The 23,588-nt window shown below is 50.0% G+C and overlaps 1 protein-coding gene across 2 annotated transcripts in view; it reads left to right on the forward strand.

Moving 5' to 3' along the window:
- The window catches only part of SEC14L5 (SEC14 like lipid binding 5), a 39,516-nt gene that overhangs the window by 148 nt on the left and 15,780 nt on the right, over positions 1–23,588 (forward strand). The window contains exons 1-7 of one of the 2 annotated variants that reach the window (XM_074552551.1): positions 111–154; positions 3,587–3,692; positions 5,529–5,604; positions 19,200–19,349; positions 19,457–19,588; positions 21,798–21,926; positions 23,333–23,543. In XM_074552551.1, coding sequence (XP_074408652.1) covers positions 5,542–5,604; positions 19,200–19,349; positions 19,457–19,588; positions 21,798–21,926; positions 23,333–23,543 — 685 coding nt within the window. In that variant the 5' untranslated portion in view covers positions 111–154; positions 3,587–3,692; positions 5,529–5,541. Of the gene's footprint in view, positions 1–110; positions 155–3,586; positions 3,693–5,528; positions 5,605–19,199; positions 19,350–19,456; positions 19,589–21,797; positions 21,927–23,332; positions 23,544–23,588 lie in introns of those variants that run through there. The other variant, XM_074552550.1, reaches the window with a different exon arrangement.

Here is a 23,588-nt window from a genome sequence, read left to right on the forward strand (position 1 = left end):
GGGGTACGGGAGGCGGCCGCGATGGGCGGTGCTCTCCGGGGGTCTCTCGGCGCCGCCGTGTGAGGGAGGGGCGGGAGGAGAGGTGGGTGTGAGGCTTTTCCTGCCTCGCGTGTCTGGCCGGGCGCGTCGTGAGGCGGCGGAGCGGGGGCGGTGGGTGAGTGTGGGGGCGCTGAGAGCCGCTCTCCTTCGGACACGGGAAGCCGAGAGGGGAATTTTAGCCATAATCCTGTGGGATCAGGGAAGGAGCCGGTGAAGACCGGCGTGGCGGGGGATTCCTTGGGGTCTAAGGACAAAATGCAGCGGTTCTGGAGCTGTCGGGTCGGTGGTGCCGAGCCTGGAGGGGGCTGCAAGCGGGACCCCGGCACCAGCCGAGCGCCCCGGGGCTTGGGCTTCCACAGATCCACCCTGAAACTCGCCCTGAAGTGTTTATAAACTCAGAGGGTGACCCTGATCAATGGCTGTTGAGTGCACTGATGGATTTAACAGGTTGCGCAGAGAAGCTGTTGCTGCCCCATCTCTGGAAGTGCCCAAGGCCAGGCTGGATGGGGTTTGGAGCAGCCTGGGGCGGTGGGGATAGAACTAGACCTTGGCAGGGGCTAGAACGAGATGGGATTTAAGGTCCCTTCCAAACCATTCTGTGATTCCATGTTTTCAAGTCAGCTTCAAGGTGAACCAAGTATGTTCTCTGGGTCACTTGGCTAAACTCCTCCAAGCAGTAAAATTGGTCTGTAGAGGGTGAGAAGGTGCTTGTGTGGATGGCACCACTTGTCTGGGGGGGCTGATGACAGCCAGCCTCTGTTAAAGGAAAATACAGCTGCAGACTTAACTCAAGGCACGCTGAAACAGTTTGCTGGGGCTTTGTTGTACTGTTGAGAGAGCTTCTGCCTGGCTCTGCTCTTGATTTATGTGTTAAACTGAAGCATGGGGTCCTTGGCAAAGAAGGATGTAAACTTGTTGAAATCGGTCCAGAGGAGCCCATGGAGATGCTCCAAGGCTGGAGCCCCTCTGGAGCCAGGCTGGCAGAGCTGGGGGTGCTCACCTGGAGAGGAGAAGCTCCAGGGACACCTCAGAGCCCCTGCCAGGGCCTGAAGGGGCTCCAGGAGAGCTGGAGAGGGACTGGGGACAAGGGATGGAGGGTGATGAAGCCCTTGCACAGATTACCCAGATTTGCTGTGGCTGCCCCATCCCTGGAAATGTTCAAGGCCAGGTAGGATGGGGCAGCCTGGGACAGTGAAACATGTCCCTGTGCAAAGCAGTGGATGAAACAGGATGGGCTTTAAGGTCCCTTCCAACCCAGACCATTCCAGGATTCTGTGTCTCCTACTCTTGAATTGTGTTTGGGAATTGAACTATTTCCTACACTGGGTGGATAAATGGATGTGCTATGACTTCCTGTGGAGTAGTAAGGTGAAGAATGAGGGGTTTACTTCAGGAATGCTTATCTCCTGCTGCAGGCTGGCAAATAGCACAGAGTTAATGTATTGCTGTGCATAAAAGTTCCATGGTGATTCTTTGGTGAGAAAATTACCTTATGAGATGGATGTGTGGAAATATTGGGCATGGAGCTTGTTGTGATACACACATGGAAGAGAAACAGCTCTGAGAGCAGAGTGCTGACACTGTTCCGTTTCCTTCTTCCCCTCAGCCAAAAAGACTGTTCCCTGTGTGTGGTCAGGAGTGTATCAATGTTGTTGTTTGGGTGTTTGTGTTGCTTGTCTTCGGTTTTGATGCACACCAGGACTCCAGGTACCTCTGCCAGGTGTAGGAGCAGTGCCCAGGCTCCACCTCAGCACAGTGACCTGTGCCTTCCATGCTGCCTCACCTGCTCCAGAGATGTTCTCAGGGGCAAGACTAAGCCCTGCTTGAGCAGATGTCTCCTTCTAAAAACTGGTAAAGATTTATTCTGGCACCATTCTGCCTTGAGCCTTCCTTATATCAAGCTTCAAGAGACTTGTTCTTAAGTTCTTAGGTGAAGAAGCTCTAATAAATATCCTACAGCTTGGTGCTGTGCTGTTATTCTGTGTGTAAAGCATCAATTACAATATCTCCCTCAGTGAAAGGGGCCCCAGGCAGAGGAAATGTCACACACCTTTCACTCCACCTTTCTCTAGAAAGAATGCAGCCCTGTGGATTCCCCTTTTCTAACTGGAAATATCAGCTTAGCTGGGTGCCACAGCTGGCTTTCACGTGGTGCAATGGTATTTGGGGAAGTCAAGAATCCTGCTATTTTCAGCAGTTCTTTGTGAAAAACAAAACAAAAAAACCTGCTCAGTTCTCTTCAAGATGAAAAGCAGCCACCACAGGTGGGAGAAGTTAATAAAGTCACTTGCTGCCAGTTCCACATCCAGCAGGCAGCCCCAGTGTGGAAGGAGCTGGGTGAGTTCTGTGCCTTGATGAGAGGCAGGGGGTTTGATTCAGGGGTTTCTGTGTATTTCATCTGTACACTCATTTCTGATTTCCAACCATCTGGCTGCATTCTGTTGAGTAAGCTGCTCCTACAAATAGTAGAATAGAAGTCAAGCATATGGAAAATCCCTCAGGTGTGCAGTGGTGATTCTGGATGAGAAGGAAACACCCAGTCCCTGTCACTGCCTGTCCCTTTGCTGTGTGCAGTGATGTGAGTTCCTGCCTGGCCCCTGTGCTGGGGGAGCTTTGCACAGTGGGGCTGCACCACTGCTCCTTCAGAATCCATTTCTCTGGAGTTACTGCAGGTGCCATCAGGGGTCCATGTCCCTCCTCCTCCCACCTCCTTCCCTGGAGCACCTGCTGGTGCATCTCAAGCGTGTAATGAGCTCTCTCTGGCTCACAGAGGAGTTGCTGTGTGGGCTGGAGCAAAAGGGGTGCCCAGGGGGCTGAGGCTCCCAGGGCTCAGTGCTGTTGGCACAGTGTGTTGTCACAGGGTGCTTTGGGAAATGTGGTGGCTGCTGCTGTTTGCTGTGCTCAGCTGTGCAAGAATTGAAATACTTTTAAAACCTACTTGGGGTGGGTAGGGTTGCTGGTATTGGGGTAGTTGTTAGCAGCCAAGTTTGTTGCCTCAATGCATTGATGACTCCAATCTCTGAGCTTTTATCTTTTATTTTAACTGCTCTGGGCTTGCCCAGCTGATATTGAACCTCTTTCCTGGTGTTTCCCCATGGATGCTCCAGGTGTGCCTCCACCTGTGGATTGGGCTTTCCAAGTGGTCATGCTGCAGTTCAGTGGGTCACTGCTTTTCACCTGAGTTGTCTTCCCTAATGTGTTTTTTTAGCCAGATGCACACAGGAAGTTGAGCAGGGAGCCTGGGCCACTGTAGAGCTGGGAGGATGTTTGAGGAGCAGACAAACTCTCTGGGTTGGGTGGTTTCTTTCTGGTGGTTGACCATACCTGTTTATAATTTGAGTAGAACATGAGATGAATCTAAAACCACATCTCTCTTTGGTGCTAAAGCCCTGGGAAGATGCACTCTTGAGCTAATATGGCCCAGATGCCCAATGGTAACACCTGGGACTTTTTGTCCTCATCAGTGCCAATCCTCATCTCCAACTGGGTGTGCCAAGCAGCACCTTTCACTGCCTTTTCTGATGTTTTTTTTTCCTTTTTTTTCCAGGACTTACAGCAAGAATCCCTGTTGCTTTGAGAAGCACAATGACCATCTCACAGCTCTGTTTGGAGGAGAGGGCATAGAAAGTCTGCTGCCACTGCACTCTGCCGAGGTAGGAAAGATTTCCAGGGCAGGTGTGAGTTACCAGCTGTCATTCTTCCACAGCTTCCCGTGGGTGTAATAGTCACTGGCTCTTTTCTCCAGCCTCCCCTTAGCTGGAGGAGCACAGGGACAATAAACCTGTGGCAGTTGAGTCCAGCAGCTGCCAGGAGCAGTGACTCTGTCCAGGCAGCACAGTTATGGCTGCTGAGCTACAGCTTGTGCCATCCCACTGTTGTGTGGGTGATTCTAGACTGGTCTGTCTTGAGCCTTCCTGCTGTGAAGGTTTCTGACCTTCTCCTGCCAAGGTGCAGCAATTGCTGGTGTAGGAGGTGAGGTCAGAATAAGCAAGATCCCAGCTAAATGTGCTTGAGGAGGCTTCTCCTGCTCTGTTTGCACTCACAGGAGGGTCCCTGCCCAGCTTAATCATGTTACAGGTCATGTTCCAAGGTGCCCCATCCTGTGCCTCTTGGCTCGGGTGTCTGACACCTGATAGCAGCCAGGGCTCCCTGGGATGTGCTTGTCCTGCTGCACTCTGGGGTGGATGCTCTGCTGGGAGTTTCTCTCTGCACTGACTGGCTTGGCATGGACTGGCTTTTAGCCCCAGTGAGACAGAGAGCCAGCGAGCCCTGACCTTTGCTGCTTGGGCAGTGTGATCCTCTGCAGAGGAACTGTCTGATCACTGGGCCCTATTTCTCCAAAAATCCCCCATTCTCAGGTACTCAAACTCTTCAAGTCCTTTTTCCCCTCGTCCTTGCATAGATTTTACAGTGTGATGGCATCTTGCAGCAATTTTTGAGGGAGAATCTATTGCCTATTCATGTTTCACCTCGGGTTTCGGGCTGAAAATGTCAGGGATAAGTTGTGTGAGAGCTCTGAGTTCAGCGCTACACTGCGTCACGCTGCCCAGGGCTGTGTCTGCTCAGCAGTGGAATTTGAGTGGGGTGGAATGAGCACAGTGCCTCCAACCAGCCATCCATCCAGCCTTTTGTGTCCTGATGCTCATGGGTGCCATTGGCAGGAGCAGTACAAAGGAATTCCTGAAGGAATTGCACAAAGCAGCCTAATAATGCTTTTTATAATGATTTGTGCACGTCCCTTGAGATGCTGGTTACTGGTGCATGTTTGAGGGTTAAAACCCAGGCAGGAGAGTCTGAGGGAGGAATCCTGATGAGGACAGTGAGAGGTGGCTGGGAGCAGGGAAATGCTGAGGACAGGATTGTTCCTGCTCCCTGCAGTTCTTGCCTCAGTTCAGCTGGAACAGTGGGCATCCAGGCAGTGGGATGTGATTGCCAGCTTAGCATCAGGCATGTTCTTTCAGCATGCTGCTTCCTTTTCCTTCCTCTCAGTGAGCTAAAACAACTGAACCCTGCTTTGTGCACAAAAGCATTTAAAACACATGGTATGGGAAGCTGTGGAAGATTTCAATGACAAAGATTTTGCCCTAATGATTACAGGTATAATGTAGGGAAGGGGGATAGGGGGAAGAATTGCTATGTAGGCTCTGTAAGGTTCCTAAGACAGGCTCCTTCTCCAGAGTACATTTCATTCTGGCTTTACATCTCTGTACTGTGCTTTAATTATTGTGAGTTTTGTTGGAGCTCCAAGTTGAATTTATTGCAGTAGTGCTGGCAAGCAGCACAGGATGCTGGGCACAGCTCTGGACTGGGACTGCAGAGATTTGCCTCTGTCTCTGCCACTCACTAGGCAAGGTATTCTACCTAATAAATCTCCTCTCTATTTGTAAGAAAGAGCTACAACTTCTAGTAAGATCTGTAAAAATCACCTAGAATATATTGCACTGCTTGATGTGGGGGATCTAAAATGTTCCAATTTCTCTCTGTTACAGGTGTGTGGTAAAAATGGTGCAGAAATACCAGTCCCCAGTTCGAGTCTACAAATACCCTTTTGAGCTCGTCATGGCAGTGAGTAACACTGAGCACCTTCCCTGCTCCAGCTGCTGAGGGCCAGGGGAGGTGGGGGACTCTGGGTTTGGCTGCGTGTCTGTGACAGTCCTGCTGCAGGGACAGAGCCTCAGCTCCCCTCCTCCAGTTTTCCAGGAAAAATAAGGATTGGTATCTCAGTGTTAAGAATGGCAGCTTAGTTGTTAGAAGGGAAAAAAAACCCCAAGAAAGTCCAACCTTATGTAATTATTCTTTGACAAGGAAGGGAAAACTAATTGACATTGTTAGGCAGGGTCAGTTTGTAGCCAGACACCTCCTTTGCCACTCAGTTCAAAATCTGTCCAGCTGTGATCCCAATCAGCCCTGTAGTATGGATGTATCTACAACTGGATTCTGAGTAATACTGAGCTTTTTGATTTGGTTAAAGGCTGGAAATCTTTGGGAAAAGTCTCCTGTGTTGTTCTTCCCCATCCACTCAGTGATTGAACTGTCAGGAGAGCTCTCTCCAAAACTTGTGATTTCCACAAGGGGCTTGAGGGCTGTCATTGGAGTTCATTCACTGGTGGTGCAGAAGGCTGATGTTGACCATGGGAGCTGCTTTAGGCAGAGTTTCTTTTCAATATTCTGGACTTTGTCACAATCAGGTGTGAGTCAAATACCCTCCTCAAAGGTTTGCTGTTGCATTTCGAGGGCACCATTTGGGTGTTGTTAGAGGAACTTGTTTATGGGATCTTGCAAGGTTTTGTTTTGTGATCTGCTGGGCATTTCAGTCAGCTGAAGGGATCCCCAGGCTTGGTGTTTGCCACTTCCAGCCTGCTGCTTCCTCCATGGCCTGTTCCCATTCCTTTAGTTTATGGGAGCCCAGAATGAAGGTGGGAAGCTGCAGGTCTTGCAGACAGCTGATGTGATTCCCATGAATGGAAGGGAGGGCCTCTCTTGAGCTCCTCTTGACAACGTGGCCACTTCAAGATTTCTGAGAAATTCATGCCTTAAGATTTGTTTTATCTGAAACAGCCTCCAACCTTTTATTTCAACAGTTAAAACTGGGGGCATCAGTTTGTTCCTCATTGTGAACAGGAGACCCCAAAGGCAGCAGCAGCTGAGAGTGGGTGCTGCTCTCTGTGCTCTCTGATCATCCAGAGATGAACACTGCTTTTGCTGGCATTTGAGCTCCCTCCCAAATGCCCCCCTTTTCCCCCCAGTCTTCCCCAGATTGGCCATGTCTGTTCACAGCTAAACCAGTAAAGTGCCACAGAATTGCCCTGACCAGTTTGGGGCTGATGTTTGTGGCAGTGGAGCTTTCTGGCTGTGCTCTTTGCTCTCTCAGTGCATCCTGTGTGAGAATAAGACACCAGTGCCTGTGATGAAGATCCTGGGAGCCTTTGCTCCATGCACACCTCTCCACGTTCCTGTTGTGTCTATTACCAGGATAAAGCTGCCACCAGATGCTCCTCAGTCGATTGGCTGCTAATTGAGGAGGGCTGCCTTGAGACAAATCCTTTGTAAGCTTGTTAGCATATGCCTAAAGGCCAGGGGCTGCTAGGCTTAATTCTGCAGTGCTTTAAGTTTATTTGCTTTCAGTTTTTCAGCATAACAGAACTTAAAATTCCCTGGGAATCGAGGCCTGGGGTTCTAAATGTCATCCTTTATTGTTCAGCAAATCTTAGCAAAGTTGTCAGTCCCCTTTCTTATGAACAAATTCCTTTTCCAGGCTCACCCAGCAGACTGTGCTGTGGAGTTGGGAGCACAATATTGACCCCTTAGCTCCCCCCACGATGTCCTGTGAAAATCCTGTGTTCCCAGCAGGATCTGCTGTTGTCAAGGAGCATTTGAGCCTCGTGGTGGTCGGTGCAGGCTGAGCTGGGTGCCACCGTTCAGTGCCACCGTTTGTGTGGAGGCAGCTCGGCTCTCACGGAGCTGTCAGGTACCAGCTGTCAGTTGCTGGAAGTTTTGCAGGGAAGAGTGGGTGTGCAGTGAAGCTGTTTTGCTCCTCAGCACGTGGCATTGCTGTTAATCTCCTTCGCCATAAATCTGACAGCAGCTTCCTCAGCACTGAGATTCAGCTGCTTTCATCTTTTCCCCTCAGCTGCTGTGTGGGAACCTTTGGAGTGCCGAGGTCTCAGGCTGTGGTAGGGAAGCAGAGGTTGCAGGGTGACCTCAAGACACCCCCATGTTTTACAGATCTTTGGGCACCCTTCAGCCTGATACACTTGTGCTTAATTCTTCACTGGGAAGGGTCATCCCTCACAGCACAGCCTGAACAGAGCACAGGAAGTAAGTTGGGAAAAGTATTTTTCCCCCAGAACCTCCAATATTTGGACCCTGAAAGCAGTGGGTGTGCTTTACTCACATAGAAGAGCTTGAGAAATTGGGGTGTCACAGCCAAATTTGGTTCCTTGTTTCTGGCCCTTTGCAGAGCCCACCCCCAGGAACAGGAGTTCTCCTTGAGGCCATGTGTGTGCCTGGGGCTGTGCTCAGGGATGAGCTGGGGCTTTTCCTGTGGTACCTTTGTTACTGTGTCAGGGTAATTGTCTCTGGATTTGCACTCTGCCCTTTGCTAATGCCCCTGCAGCTTGGGTTGGAGCATTTGCAGGCAGGGGATTTGACTGACGTGCATTCCAAGTCCTTGGAAGAACATTCCCCTCCTTGCTGTCTGTGCCAGTCCTGTGCAGCTGAGGAGGTAAAAGGGAATCAGCTTAACAAGTCTTTTCTTGTCATTTGGGAGTTCTGAATTTTTTTCCTTTTTCTTGTCCTTCCTTCTAAAACAGATTTAAGCAAAGGGTGTTTTTTCCACACCTGTCCAAGGTCACTGTAGTCATTTCCACCTGCTTTGTTCCTAACTTGGATTCACATTAATGGATCAAAAGTATTATGCTCTTCAAACACATATTCAGTGCCTGGCACCTTTATACCTTATACTTGAAAAGAACCTTGACTTCTCTTAGGCTTTGTTATCTTGTCATGTTTTTCCTTTCTATTTTATCTTTTTTGTCTGTGTCCTCTTTTAAATGGAGCTGTTCCTCCAATGGATTGTCCATGCCTCTCTGGGCCTCATCTTGTCTTCCCTTCAATTAGATCAGTAGATTTGACATTGCATGTCTTCTAATTTTCTCTTACAGCCAAGAAAATTCCCAAGTATAAACTTACTTTTCATTTTCTTTCTGTTGTAGCTGTAAAGCTAAAAGGGATTTTTTTTAAATGTTAGAATGAAGGAAAAATCCAGAAGGAGAGGTACTTCTGCTACATATAAGTGATGCAAAGATTTGTGAGCCTTCTGTGATGTACTGGGGAGGAGAATTTGGTTTGGGTGAGTGAGTCCAACATGCAGGAAACAGCCGAGAGAGAGAGATATTGCATATTTAATGTTATTTGCAGTGAATTATTAGGTTAGATGAGATGGCTGGGGCTGGAGGGTTTCAGCTTTGAACGTGGTAGGGAGTTGTGCTCCTGTTCTTTTTAGTAGTGCCTCAGCCCTTCACACTCAAGGCTGACACTGACCATTTTCACACATTTTAGGGGATTTATAGGGTCAGGTCCCTAAAGGTACAGGTTGGGAATAACCCCCCAGATACCTTACAGGGCCTTGTGTGTGTGATGGATAATTTCAGTTGCTGCATCAGTGGTGCAGATGAGAAATCTCTGGCAGCACTTGTCAATGGTTTGCTCCTCTTGCCACAGTGCACTTGGTGTTCAGCTCTCACTGCTAAGAGCAGTTATGGTTTCTGCTGCAAGAGAGAGAGATCTTTCTGCACTACTACATAAAAATAATCATTATTTGGGGAAAAAAGAGCAAAGATCAGGCACTGGGAGGTTTGCAGGAGCATCAGCTCCCATTGCCTGTGCAGTTGTGTTTTGTGCTTGAGACAGAACTGCCGTGGAGCCCCACATGTGCCTGATGGGAGTCAGTGCTGCTTTCTGCTTGACCTCATTTCTTGGTGCTGCCCAGGGCATGTGCTGACACATATCTGTGCAGCTGGGAGCTCTTGGACACACACACACATGGGAGCCTTGCTGTGTGGCTCTGTGCTGCCTGAGTGCTGCCCCTCAGGCCAGGCCAGTTCTGCTCCTGCAGCCAGAATGTGGGATGCCTGGGGTGCCTCTCTGGTGTGGGGGTGTTTCTCATCTCCAGCATCACTCAGAGTCTCTGACAGACCTGAGGCAGTGCCTGGCTCTGCAGGTGAAAGCTGCAACATCTCAGCTCCTGGCCTGCACTTCCAGGCAGCTCCCTGACTCTTCTGGCTTTAGTGGTGGTTCAGTGTTTGAATCACAGAACAGTTTGGTTTGAAGGGGCCTTAAAGCCCATCCCACCCCCTGCCATGGGCAGGGACATGTTCCACCATCCCAGAGTGCTCCCAGCCCTGCCCAGCCTGGCCTTGGGCACTGCCAGGGATCCAGGGTGGGCACCCTGTGCCAGGGCCTGCCCACCCTCACAGGGAACAATTTCTCCCCATCTGACTCTGCCCTGTGGCAGGGTGAAATCATTCTCCTTTGTTCTAGCACTCCATGCCCTCATCCAAAGTCCATCTCCAGATTTGTAGGTCTCCAATGTTCTTTACATTTAGTTGTTCTGCAGTTTTTTATTTCACAGGTAAGATTAAGTAGGAAATTAACAGTGGATGCTTCTGTTTCAGCTCAGTATAATTTGAGTGTCAGAGGTTCTAACAAGCTGAGTGACAAGTTTAATTCAGGCTACAAATGCTGCAGGTTTATTTCAAGTCAGAACTTACTTCTCATGCAGTAAGCAGCTGAAATATTCCTTCTCCATCCTCTCTACTCTCTTGAGCTGCACACGGGGTCATACCCATGGACAGCCAACATCCATGGGCCCATGTGAGGTGTCTGTCTCTCTGTTGTGGCTGCCAGGAGCAGTCCCAGTGATTTTTTGTCACTGGATTTGGCAGAGGCCCTCACTGCTGTCCCTCAGCCTCCTCTGCACTGTTTGCTCACTGGCAAAGCTTTTGCTCCTCTCCAGCAGCTGAGGATCTGGCCCAGGGTTATGTGCAAGAGTCACCATCTATTACAACTAAAATCCAAATTGCATCACTCATTTCACAGCCATCCAACATTCTTTTGTCACCAGAGTTAGGAGGTTTGTAGATGCAAGCTAATTGAAAACAGCTCCTTGCTGTTTTGGCTGTCAGGCTTAGCTGGAGGAGAAGAAGCTCTGAATGCTGGAGGTCAGGTCCTGACAGCCAGAACTGCTTTCCATCCACTTTTTCAAACTTATTTTCCATTTCAGCTCTTCAGCCTGGAGATGGAGAGAAAATCAATGTGCAAGGGGGAAAAATGCCACAAAACAAGTGTTCTTTGGTGGTCAACCCATGCCACACATGACATGAAATGTCTTGATAATAACCTAAGCAGTTAAGAAATTAAGAAATCCTGGCAAAGCAGGATCTGCTTTACTTTTTGTTTATTTGTGTATTTTATTTATTTGTTATTGATTGTTATATGTCATAGATTGTTATTGATGTATAGACTGGTGGGTATATAAAACTTGAAATTCCTCCTTGGATGTGCATGGACTGCCTGCACCCATGGGCTTTTATTGATATATAGATTGGTGGGTATATAAAACTTGAAAATCCCCCTTGGATGTGCATGGCCTGCCTGCAGCCATGGGCTTTTATTGATATATAGATTGGTGGGTATATAAAACTTGAAATTCCCCCTTGGATGTGCATGATCTGCCTGGCAGGCTGTGCCAAGTATTTTAAAGAAGGCAGCTTCCCTCATCCCTGCTTTCTGCCACGTTGGAAGGTGAGTTTGCTGTGACTGCCAGAAGCTACTGGGTTAACATTTTATGCACTTAGAGATAATCTAGTGTTGACTCAAGACAAGATGCTTCAGTGTGACTTGAAGGCTTGAAACTCTGCTGTCAAGATCCACTAAAAATATCCCCTCATCTTGCTGCTGAGCAGCACTTGGCAGCAGGAGCTGGGGGTGATGCTGTGGGTGCCAGCTGGGCTGGCTCTGCTCTGAGGGCTCAGCCCCAGGCCCTGCCACCTCCTGCCTTGGCATGGAGCAGGTTGAGAGTGAGAGTGGCTGGGAAGGAGCTGACATTTCTCCTGGGACTGTGGGGTGGGATGTTTGCCCTCAGGTGAGCAGGAGGTGTTTGGTGAGGGCTGTTTGTCCCAGCTGCTGGCAGCATCTGCACAGCACCCTCAGTGTGTTGTGTGGGGAGGGCAGAGGGCTCTGAGAGCTTTTAGACTCCATTTGCTGGGCAGGATGGTGCTGACCATGTGTGCCTGGGGAAGGTTTGCACTGATTCCAAGGGCTCTACAGTTTATTCACTTCTCCAGCTGCAGCATGGAGGTTGTCCTGAAAGGATGAGTTGTGTCTCAGGCTTAATCTGGCTGGTGCAGGGATGGCTGAGCTCTGAAGGGAGCTCCAGTTCAGAGGCACAGCACAGGGAGACACCTCCAGCTCTGCTCCATCACCTTCATCTCATCTTCCTGCAGTGACCCCTCTCTACTGAAGGTGTAGATGCAGAAGATAAATTATAAACTCTTCAGCAGGGACTAAAACAGGTGGTAAAATTTAGAATCATAATTAATTCTTACACCTCAACCAATATGAGCTTGTTTAAGTGCTGAGCACAGTGACTTTCCCAAGTTTGGCCCTGAATCATGGCCAGTTTGTATAAATTCTCACAGCAGCTTCTGGCAATGACAGTGTGTCCTTCTGAGGAGCCATTAGTTTGTGAGCCAGCCTTGTTTGATTTTGGGGTGAATCAGCAAGCAGTAAATGTGTGATGTGACACTTGACTGCTGTGTTTTGCTCTTTCAGGTGTTAGTCACACCAGATCTCTGCCTCCTTGCCTTCCCATTTTGGTTCCTCTCTCTCCACACTGGGCTGTGACAAGCAGTGGTTCACAAGCAGTGGTTCCCGCACAAGGTGTCACTTCCACAGTTTTTGTAAAGCCAAAGCCTTGTGCTGTTGGTGACCCCAGCTGCTCCACAGAGAGTTCCTTCTCCCAGCAGAGGAGAGAAGGCTGCAGCAGGACAGCTTGAATGGGACATTGTTCCTCCTCAGACAGGAGCTCGGGCACGTTGCTGCTCCCTGGGAGGGCTTTGTGCAGCTGCAGGCAGGGCCTGGCTGTGGGAGCTCTGCTGTGGCCCTCAGTTGTGCCTCTATTGCAATAGATGCTGCTGCTCCCTGAATTGTTTCTTTCACCAAAATCTGAAGGAATGAGGCAAATTCTTGGCTCTAGTCCAGGCTGAGATAACACTGGGTCAATGTTTGTGGCCTGGGTGCTGTTGTCCCATGCACTTCTTGTTGGCAAATCTTTTTCCTCTGGCCAACAGAAGTGGGGTTTTATTTTCCCTTGGGCCCCAAACACTTTTGCTGTGCATACTCTGCACCTCCTTGAAATGAAGTTCTCTTTTCCCTGAATCAGTGCCTTTCTGTACCCTAAATATGCATTTTGTCCCTCCCACATTGTTCCTTGTATATTTTATCTTACTTTGTGGCTAGTGGGAAGCTGGGATCTGATCTGTTCAAAGCACGTGGATTATTGTGTCTGGTGTGTGCAGACTCTGTGGTTCCCTTCAGCACTGAGACCAAGCAGTGGGAGGAACTGCAGGATGAAATTCTTTTTTCCTAGAAGGCCTCAATCTGCAGAGGAATATTTATATATCATTAGAGCTGCTCAAAAGCTGCTCCAAAGGCATCCACTTCCTACTTTAAAGTGATGAGGTGTCTTCATCTTGCTTCTCATCATCTCTTTTCAAAGGGATGATGTTCTGGGCATCTTCAGCTCAAAACCTGGTATTGTACCTCCTCCTCACTTCCCTTCCTCTGAACACAGGAGTTCCTTTTTCCTGGCAACCTGCACATGGCTGTAACATGACCTTGAGGATTCTCACTAATTAATACAGATTTAAGCACTGTCTGGTCATGAAAATTTGAAGTGTTTTAGCACAAGGGTGAAGTCTTCTCCTTGTCACATATTCATGTAATAATGACAATAAATTCTGTCTACATCAGGAAATACTGACAATAAATTCTGTCTACGTCAGGTAATACTGACTATAAATTCTGTCCACATCACAATTAAGTTTCTTTGTGCTCCACACAAAGCAGTTTCCCCCTCACAGCTCTGGTGCTCTTGGAGATCCCATCTCACAGGAGCTGCCTCTGGCAGCACATGGAAAGCAGCAGGACCCAGCAGGCTGGAGGGAGCTGCCTGGGGTGTGCAGGGGGTTTGGCTGCTCAGGTTTTGTTTCCTGCAGTAATTCAGTGGTTCCACATCCCTGTTGTTGTGCATTCCTGTGGTGTAAATTGATTTCAAGGTCACTTCCTAGCAAACCCTGCCAAGGAGAAACAGGAGGAGCTGTTGGAGGGATCCTGCCCTGGCCATGAGCTGTGGCTGCTGCAGGAGCAGCGGGGTCACAGCTCCTGAGGATCCCTGACCCCTGGGGTGTGCAGGGCTTGCACAGGGCCCTGCCCTGCAGGGGAAGGGGCTCAGCAGGTGGAGTGGGAGGTGTAAAGGAGGGTAAATTCCTCTTCTCTCTGTAACTGTGAGGCTTTAGAATGGCACTTCTGGGGTTTGACACTTGTGGGTTTGTATAATTAGTTCTTGTTTCCATCTGGCTGGCCTTTGCAGTACTGTCTTCTCTCAGCTGTGGGGTTTGTACTGGTTGCTGAGTATTTAGCCAGCAGTTCAGAACACTTCCAAGCATGGCTTCTTGCACTGTCCTCAAGCTCTCCTCCTCTCACAAGCTGATTTTCACTTTTCAGTGTTGGTGCATAATCCATTTGGGATGGATATTTACCAGAGCAGGTAAAACCACTTGGATGTATTTCCCAGGAGATCCCAGGGCAAAGGCTTGGTCAGAGCACTCTGCTGATTTCACAGTCAGCTGTGTCACTGTTAATGATCGCTCCTTGTAATTAATCATTTGTCAGCTTCAGTGGCACCAAGGGGTCTTTGTTGGGATGCAGAGGTCACTGTAACCAGTTGGAAATATCCTTATGCTACTCTGGGCTCTCTTCAGGGTGAAAGGAAAATCTGACACTATTGAACCTTTGAGATCTTGAACTTTCCTGCATGTTTTAACTTTTCAGCTAGAAATTGTTTCACTTTTTTTTTTTTTCCCCATTTAATTTCTCCTATGTTGAATTTTTTCATTCTAATGAATTGAATCTAAATGCTGTTGTTGGTTTTTTTGTTTGGTTGGTTGGGTTTTTTTGGGTTTTTTTAAATTTAGATTCACCCAAAAATAATTAATTATAGTTCTAAGCAAATGCTTTTGATGAGTTCAAACAGATTCCAGGTCCCTCTGTTTTCACTCAGCCCTCTTGTGAAATTGAATGTGTAATTTCAGTTTCAGGACTGCAGAGATTTTACTGACTCTTTGAACTGTTGGTCACAGTCCACTACAACAAAAGCACTGATTTTTGCAGCAATTCTTTTGTCAGAAATCTGGGGAAAACCAACTTGATTTAGGGAAGGACACTGGTCCTGAGCCAGCAGCTCTGGTGGAATGGTTGGTTTGGGTATGAGGTGTTAATCCCAGTGGGGTTTGCAAGAAGGGGAATGGCTTCATGGCAACATTAATTTTATTATATATTTATTTGATCTATATCTGATTCTGTTGGAGACTTTGGTCACCCCAGTGTCAGTCTGAAGTGCAGTCCCCCAGCAGAGCTGTAACACCCAGTGCTGGCACAACACTGCTGTTGTTCCTTCTGGGAAAGGAGAGGCACAGAGGGAGAGACAAACCCTAATTCCTGTGTCCTGCTCAGGGCAGAGCTCCTGCAGGAAGGAGCTGAAAGAGCAAGTGCAGGCAGCCAAAGCATTAAAACAATTAATACCAAATACTCTGTGCCTTTCGTTTCTCTGGGATGTTCTGTTGTCCACCTTGGACTCTGCAGAATCCCAGAGGGGTGTCGAGATCATTAGCTGGTCAGAGTGACCCCAAGAAAAGTTGGAAAGTCTCTTTTCCCAGCCTGGGGCTTGAAGAAAGAGTCAGAGCTCTTCATTTCTCGGTCTCAAGGTTGTTTATTGTTTTTTATCTATGAAATTCTTTCTCTTATCCAGATGAGGTCTGCTCAGCAGGTCAGACAGAGGCACTCTGCCTGCCCCCAGGGTAGTGTTATATCTTTATAATAAAAACTACATATACAATATTTACAATTACTTCCCAACACCTATCACCCATGTTAGACAGTGAGCTTCTACTCTAAACCAATCTGTGAGTGCCAACATCACAGCAGGAGATGGAGGCCAAGAAGAAGAAAGAGAAAGGCTGGACATGCCCAGATCCCTCCATCTTGCCCCCCTAAATCTCCATTCTAAAAACCCCAAAATCTACTTTTTCACCTTGTGATAAATTTACTATCATTCTCCTTAATTTGTCATGGCTTGCTGATCCTCATCTAAGGTTGGTAACTTGCTCCATGGGTCACAATCAAAACCACAGGGGCATTTTGGGCTCTGTGCCAGGGTCTTGGCTGCTCAGGACAGCCAGAGGGATATCCTGGGTCCTGACAGAGGAGGAGACACAACACCTTTGTGATGGCTTGAAAAAAAAAATAAGCATTTCTCTGTCTTTCTAAGCTCCCTCAGTTTCCCTGTTGCAGCAAAGAGCAGGATTTTGGTAAGAGGATTGCTGGGTGCAGGAATGGGCTGCTCTCTGCACAGCTCAGTCTGCAGGGATGGGAAGTCTGGGTGCTCTGGGAACAGCTCTGCTGTCACTGCAGCGTGGGGCTTCAGCTGTCCTTCATGTGATCTCAGGCATCTTCCCTGCTGTATTTTTAGAGCTGTTGTGCAAAGAAGATTAGCAAAGGACTTAATATCGATGTGGATATGGATTCTTTGTCAAATATGGCAGCGTTCCCCCTATTTAGGCAATGTGTTTGGGCTCGTGTCACAGTTATATCACCAGGCTGTGCCCTGCCATGTGCCTCTGCCCTGGCCTCTCTTCCTGCTCCAGATGTTGTTTAGCTGACTGAAAAAGTGCCTGCACTCAGTTTTGGTCTCAGTTTTGCTGGATCTAATGACAGTTTATTAGGGAGCCTGTTTCCAGCTGGATCAGCTCCATAGTTAGTGGAGAAAGAAGCAGCTGGGAGTTGAGATCCAGTGCTTCACCCTCAGATGGGAGCCACAGACACCTGCATTCAGTGGTGCTTTCAGACTGGCTCTTGTGGTCCCTCCATGGTGAAGAAAGAGTCAGAGCTCTTCATTTCTCGGTCTCAAGGTTGTTCATTGTTTTTTATCTATAAAATTCTTTCTCTTGTCCAGCTGGGGTCTGCTCTGGACAGAGGCACTGCCTGCCCCTGGGGTAGTGAAGCTACCCAGGTGAAGCTGTTCAGGGTCCTGGTCCCACTAGAACAGCTCTTGTTTGTCTGGAAATTCCATCAAATGTTCCTGGCACAGCTGCACCCCTGAAAGGGCAGAATCACAGAATAATTTGGGTGGGAAGAGAGCTTAAAAGCCCATCCAGTCCCACCCACACCCTGCCATGGGCAGCATCACCTTTTGCTGTCCCAGGCTGCTCCAGCCCTGCCCAGCCTGGCCCTGGGCACTGCCAGGGATCCAGGGGCAGCCCCAGCTGCTCTGGGCACCCTGTGCCAGGGCCTGCCCACCCTCACAGGGAACAATTTCTTCCTAACATCTGATTTAAGTGTGTCCTCTTTTAGTTTAAGACCCTTTCCCACTGTCCTATCAAACTGTCCACCTTGCTGTGGAGCTCATTGAGGCAGCATTCTCTCAGGGAAGGGCTTTCAGTGACACTTCTTGCAGCTGTGTTGAGGGCACAGGTATGGAGTGACATGGAACAAACTGCCCAAAACCAGTTGCTAAATATTCTGGTATCCCTGTGACCTCTGAGGTGTTCTCAGCATGCACTGCCCACCTCAGGACTCAGTAACTCAGAATGGGTGGCCTGAGGAGATATTTTGTGTGTGCTGGAACAGAAGAGACCAGCAAGGTGCAGGCTTTGGCCTCAGGATAGCCCTGGGTGATGGTTTGGAGTGTGGAGGGTTGGGACAGGGCAGGTGGAAGCACAAATGGGAGGTGTTGGCTGTGCCTGAGCAGATGAATGGGAAGGCAGGAGAGCAGGTACTGAGGTGTGCAGGTGGGCCTGGAGCAAAGGGCACCAGGAGAGGATGGCTGGGAGTGTCCTGTGGCAATTCCTGACACAGATCCATGAGCTCCCATCCTAACAAATTCAGCTGCACAAAGCAGTGAGTGCTTCTCTTGGCTGGAGCCAGGGGGCTCTGTGTTGGAAACTGTTGGAAACAGTCACTTAGCACGGGAATTTTGGATTTATCTAAACTGGATTTGTTATTGCTGTGATGAGGAGTGACAAGCACAGGTAGAACATGGGAAGAGTTCTCTGAGAAGTGTGGCAAAGCAAGCAGGACCTTGCTGAGGGACTGGGAGAGTTTCAAACCTGCGTGCTCTGTTCTGGCCAGGACTCCAGCTGGCAGCTGCCTGCACTTCCCTCCTGATACTGGAGCAACATGATAATCTGAAATAGCTCCTTTCCCGTCCAGAGGTCTGGGAGCAGATCTGGAATGTGTCCTTAAGTGCCTGGGCTATTTTGGGAGCAGGGACATGAATCTGTGCAGGGACATGCAGGCGTTGCATGGCTGTGTTAATGGGGAGCTGACAGCCCAGCCCAGCTCCAGCACATCACGGTTTGCTTTTGGGCCAGAGAACTCATGGATGCTTTTATTTTTCTGTGCTGTACAAAATGGTGGTGTCTTCTGAAAGGTGGGAAGATGACAGCAGTTCCTGGAGGAATTGCCTTGGAAAGATGGCAGAAACATCTTAGGATGGAGATGTGGAGCTCTGAGTGGAAGGAGAGCACAGGTTTTCTTCCTGGAGCAGCTGCAGTGGAGTTCTGGGCAGCTTGTGCAGCTCCCACATATCTGCAACAGCAGCACAACATGCAAGAGGCTTTTCAGAAATCCAAGGAAAACATTCCATCCTGCAAACATCTTAGAATATAGTAAGAGATTAAGTCAGTGAAGGAGCAGTAGGTGCTGCTCATGCAAGTTAACTTCTCTGCAAGTGCCAGGGAAGAGTGGATTGCTGCTAGAGCTGCTAAAGAAGCTTTGGAGAAAGGGCTTTTCACAGGGATGTGCTGATGGAACAGGGAACATTTCAGAGCCAGGACAGAGTTGGTTTAGAAATGGATAAATTGAGGCAAAGTCAGTAGCCAATAATTGGTGGTCTTACCCTTGATAGTTTAGAGCAACAAGAACTGTTTGGCACATCACTTTTTAAGGCTTCATACAGACAGTATTGACCCAGAGATTATAACATTCCAGTCTTTAGCCAGCAGAAATCAGCAGAGCTCTGTTTGATTTTGCCAGTTAGGAGCTTCTGATGTTGAAGTGATGATTCCCTTCCTAGTATTCTTCAACAACAGGATTCTGTTTCTACTTCATGTGTGAAGGGAAAGTTATGTTAGGACATGTTTGGCTGGTGACTGACATGGTGCTGTCCCTGCTTGTACCTGCTGTGCTTTAACTTCACCTCTGAGAAAACTGAGGATAACTCCAGGGTTCTGTTTTGTTGGACTTTCACTGCAAGGGAATCAATTGAAGGAGTTAAAATTGATTTACCCAGCAGCTGAAATTTACTTTATTTTCACTTCTAGGCCTACGAGAAACGCTTTCCTACGTGCCCAGAGATCCCAGTGTTCCTGGGGAGTGAAATCCTGCACGAATCCCGGAGCGAGGACGGAGCCATCCACGTCATCGAGCGCAGCTGCAAGCTGAACGTGGACGCTCCCAGGCTGCTGAAGAAGGCAGGTGGAACCTGGGGAGCAGAGAGGCCTGCATCCTGTGGGCTGGCTCAGCTAGATAAAGGCTCCTAAAGCTACTCTTGCCTCTCAGTGTTTCCCCTGCTGTTCAGATTGCAGGGGTGGAGCACGTGTTCTTCATCCAGAGGAACACGGTGAACTGGAGGGAGCGGACGCTGCGCATCGAGGCCCACAACGAGACCTTTGCCAACAGGGTGGTGGTCAGGGAGACCTGCAGCTACTCAGTGAGAGCCCTGCTGGGGCTGTGCTGGGAGGGGGCAGCTGTGCACCCACACACGGGGGGAAGGTGCCTGGGTGGGTTTGAGCCCCCCTGCAACACTGGGATTGGAGACTCTGGGGCTGGAAAGGCTGTTGGGTCCTGGGTGTGGGATTGTTCAGTTGCTTTGGAGAGACAGGACCAGGAGGAATGGCTTCCCACAGACAAATTGCACTTTAGGAAGGAATTAATCCTTGTGAGGGTGGGCAGGCCCTGGCACAGGGTGCCCAGCACAGCTGTGGCTGCTCCTGGATCCCTGGCAGTGCCCAAGGCCAGGTAGGACAGGGCTTGGAACAGCCTGGGACAGTGGAATTTCTTCCTACCCATGGCAGGGGGTGGAACTATTTGGGCTTTAAGGTCTTGATGATCTTAAAGGTCTCTTCCAACCTAGTGATTCTGTGTGTCCATCCAAACCATTCTGTGCTTTCATAGGGCTTGAGAAACTCCTTCAGGTTGATTGTGATTCCCTGCCTGGAGTGAAAGTGGAAAACAGAATTGGTACTCCAGAACTGCTGGTGTTCCCTCAGTTTCTTTTTGATTGAAATTCAGGCTGAGAAAAACATCTAGAGCTTGGGCATGTCTGTAAATCTGGATGCCTAGAATTAAACCCTTATTGTTCGTTATTATATCTAGAATTAAACCCTTACTGTTCATTATTATATCTAGAATTAAACCCTTACTGTTCGTTATTATATCTAGAATTAAACCCTTACTGTTCATTATTATATCTAGAATTAAACCCTTACTGTTCATTATTATGAGGGCCTGAGCGAAGCCTGACAATTTATTTTGCCCACAAATAAGTGAAAGTTTTGGCACCTTGTTTGTCATTATTTTTGTGCTCTAAAGATGTGGAGGAAGGATTTGAGCCTTATTTGTGGCCAGGCTGTCTCCCTGTGTGGCTGTTTCTGTGCTGTTTCACTGCAGTGCTGCTCTGAGGGCCCAGCCACCATGAAACAGCTCAGGTGTTTCTGGAAGCAATCAGATCCTGCTTGTCTTTCCTTACACTAATGTCCAGCTCCTGTTACCTACCTGCCCTTTTGGCAACTGGACAGCAGCTCAGCTTCTTCTGACTAAACAGGCTGTGAGGAGCTTCAGGAAGAGGAGGAGTGGAAAGCTGTGAACATTTTGGATGGTGAGGGTGTTCCTGGGCCAGAGATCCCTTGGTGGCTGCAGAAGGCCACCTAAAAACATCCTAAAAACTGCTGTAAATTAAACTTCCATCACTATCAAAGGCACTGATAGGTCTGAAATGCTCCCAGGTCAGCTCTGAGATTGTTACACTTGCTGATTTTGGCTGTGTCCTTAGGAAGGAAACGTCAGCATCTGGGCTTTGAGGGGAACAGGGTGGGAGCTGCTGGCTGCATCCTCAAGATGGTTCCCTGCTCTATTTTTACCAGTTCCCTTTTCCCTGCCAGAGTGCACCGGAAGCAGGTTTATTCTCATCTTTCCTTCTCTGCAGCCTTCTCTGAGGCAACTTGGAGAAATATGATCCTGCTCCTGCAGTTACTTAATATCTCCCTAGGGAATTTGTCCTTTATGGTATCTCTGTGTGGGGGCTGGAGTTGTTTTTCTTTCCTGTCAGTTTGTGAACAGCAGCACCTGCAGAGAGGAGGCAGAGCCTTCTCAGGAAAGGGTTAAGTTTGAAAGAGGGAAGGATTCTGTCATATATAGAGCAGCAGAGGGGAAATGAGGGAAAGGCGTGTGTTGAGCTGGAGAGTGGGGAATCTCCCTGCTCTGCCATGTCCCCAGTGTTTTGGGGAGAAGGCTGATGTTAGTGGCTGAGTCTCCCATTAAAAACTAAGAAAGAAACCTGGTTTGCATTTTTCTTCTTTGCAGGTGTAAGAGTTTTAATTGCATGTTCCACAAGGCCATCCCTGCCTTTCCATAAGGAGACTTTGATATGAATGCTTGATGTGGGCAGTTCCACTGCTCTTTTTGTCAGTTCAGGTCTGCTGAGGCAGGGGTGGGTTTAAATCTTGATTTCCTTGTGCATGTGAAGATTGTTGGGTTAGCAAAAGTCTGGATGTCCAGTTCACAAAGGGTTCTCACAAGGGGAATGAACCTGGCTGGTGACTCCAGGTGTGGCAGTGCCTCCTCTGCCCCCTCTCTGTGGTGCCAGGGCCATGAGCCCTCTGCACCCATCCCTCCTGTGTGTTGTGTTCCCCTGGCTGCAGGTTCACCCAGAGAATGAGGACTGGACCTGCTTTGAGCAATCAGCCTCCCTTGACATCAAATCCTTTTTTGGCTTTGAAAGCACTGTGGAAAAAATTGCCATGAAGCAGTACACCTCCAACATCAAACGGGTAAGGTGGGCTCCCCTGGCTGTCCCTGGGCCTCTCTGGCTGTCCCTGGGCCTCTCTGGCTGTCCCTGGGCCTCCCTGGCTGTCCCTGGGCTCCCCTGGCTGTCCCTGGGCCCCCCTGGCTGTCCCTGGGCCCCCCTGGCTGTCCCTGGGCTCCCCTGGCTGTCCCTGGGCTCCCCTGGCTGTCTCTGGGCCTTTCTGGCTGTCCCTGGGCTCTCCTGGCTGTCCCTGGACCTCCCTGGCTGTCCCTGGGCCTCCCTGGCTGTCCCTGGGCCTCCCTGGCTGTCCCTGGGCCTCCCTGGCTGTCCCTGGGCCTCCCTGGCTGTCCCTGGGCTCCCCTGGCTGTCCCTGGGCCTCTCTGGCTGTCCCTGGGCCTCCCTGGCTGTCCCTGGGCCTCCCTGGCTGTCCCTGGGCTCCCCTGGCTGTCCCTGGGCCTCCCTGGCTGTCCCTGGGCTCTCCTGGCTGTCCCTGGGCCTTTCTGGCTGTCCCTGGGCTCTCCTGGCTGTCCCTGGGCCTTTCTGGCTGTCCCTGGGCCTCTCTGGCTGTCCCTGGGCCTCCCCTGGCTGTCCCTGGGCCTCCCCTGGCTGTCCCTGGGCCTCCCCTGGCTGTCCCTGGGCCTCCCCTGGCTGTCCCTGGGCCTCCCCTGGCTGTCCCTGGGCCTCCCCTGGCTGTCCCTGGGCTCCCCTGGCTGTCCCTGGGCTCTCCTGGCTGTCCCTGGGCTCTCCTGGCTGTCCCTGGGCCTCCCTGGGCTCCCCTGGCTGTCCCTGGGCCTTTCTGGCTGTCCCTGGGCCTCTCTGGCTGTCCCTGGGCCTCTCTGGCTGTCCCTGGGCTCTCCTGGCTGTCCCTGGGCTCCCCTGGCTGTCCCTGGGCCTCTGTTTGCCTTTCTGTAAACACACCCAGTGGATCTCTGTGCCCTTGCTTGTGGCTCTGGAGTCCCTCAGGTGGGCCAAGGAAGGCAAAGAGCCCAGAGCAGGCAGAGCTGGCTGGGGTGTGGCTGTGCAGGGATGGAGCAGGCACTGGGTGCTGTGGCTGCTGGGCACTGAGCACACTCTTTTGTGCAGGAAGGGAAAGTCCTGGGTGAAAAACACTGCCTGTGTCTCCAGAGCTTGGGCTTGGGACAGCTGCTCTGGGTGCAGAGGAACAAGGCAGCTAATTGGGTTTGGGGGCAGGAGGATGGGGTAAAAGTGGTAGAAAGGCAGCTGCTTCCATAACTGGGATTTGCCTGGCCATTGTAATTCATCATTCATGGGGGGCTTGGATACTGGAGGTTTTTTGACAGGATCATGAGGATGGAAGGACAGATTTCCCCTCTGTTTATCCTTAGCAGCATTCATCATCTTTCCTGAGCAAACTCCAGTGCCTGGCTGGCTTTGCAGGAGGCTTTTCCTAACGAGAGTTCTCCCCTGCAGGGCAAGGAGGTGATCGAGCACTACCTGAAGGAGCTGATCTCGCAGGGGATCACGTTCATCCCTCGCTGGAGCCCTCCCGCGGCGGAGGAGGAGCGAGCCCCGGCTCCGGGGCGGGCCCCCGGTGCCGCCCCGCAGGAATCCGGGGCTGCTGGCACCAGCAGGGACCCTCCTGGCAGCCCCTGCCCGCCCCCCGAGCCTGCCAGCCCCGACGGTAGGCACTGCTGCTCTCACTGACCCACCAGCTTATTTCCATTTC

Source organism: Zonotrichia albicollis, chromosome 16 (assembly GCF_047830755.1).
Source record: "Zonotrichia albicollis isolate bZonAlb1 chromosome 16, bZonAlb1.hap1, whole genome shotgun sequence".
NCBI classification, from domain to species: Eukaryota; Metazoa; Chordata; class Aves; order Passeriformes; family Passerellidae; genus Zonotrichia; species Zonotrichia albicollis.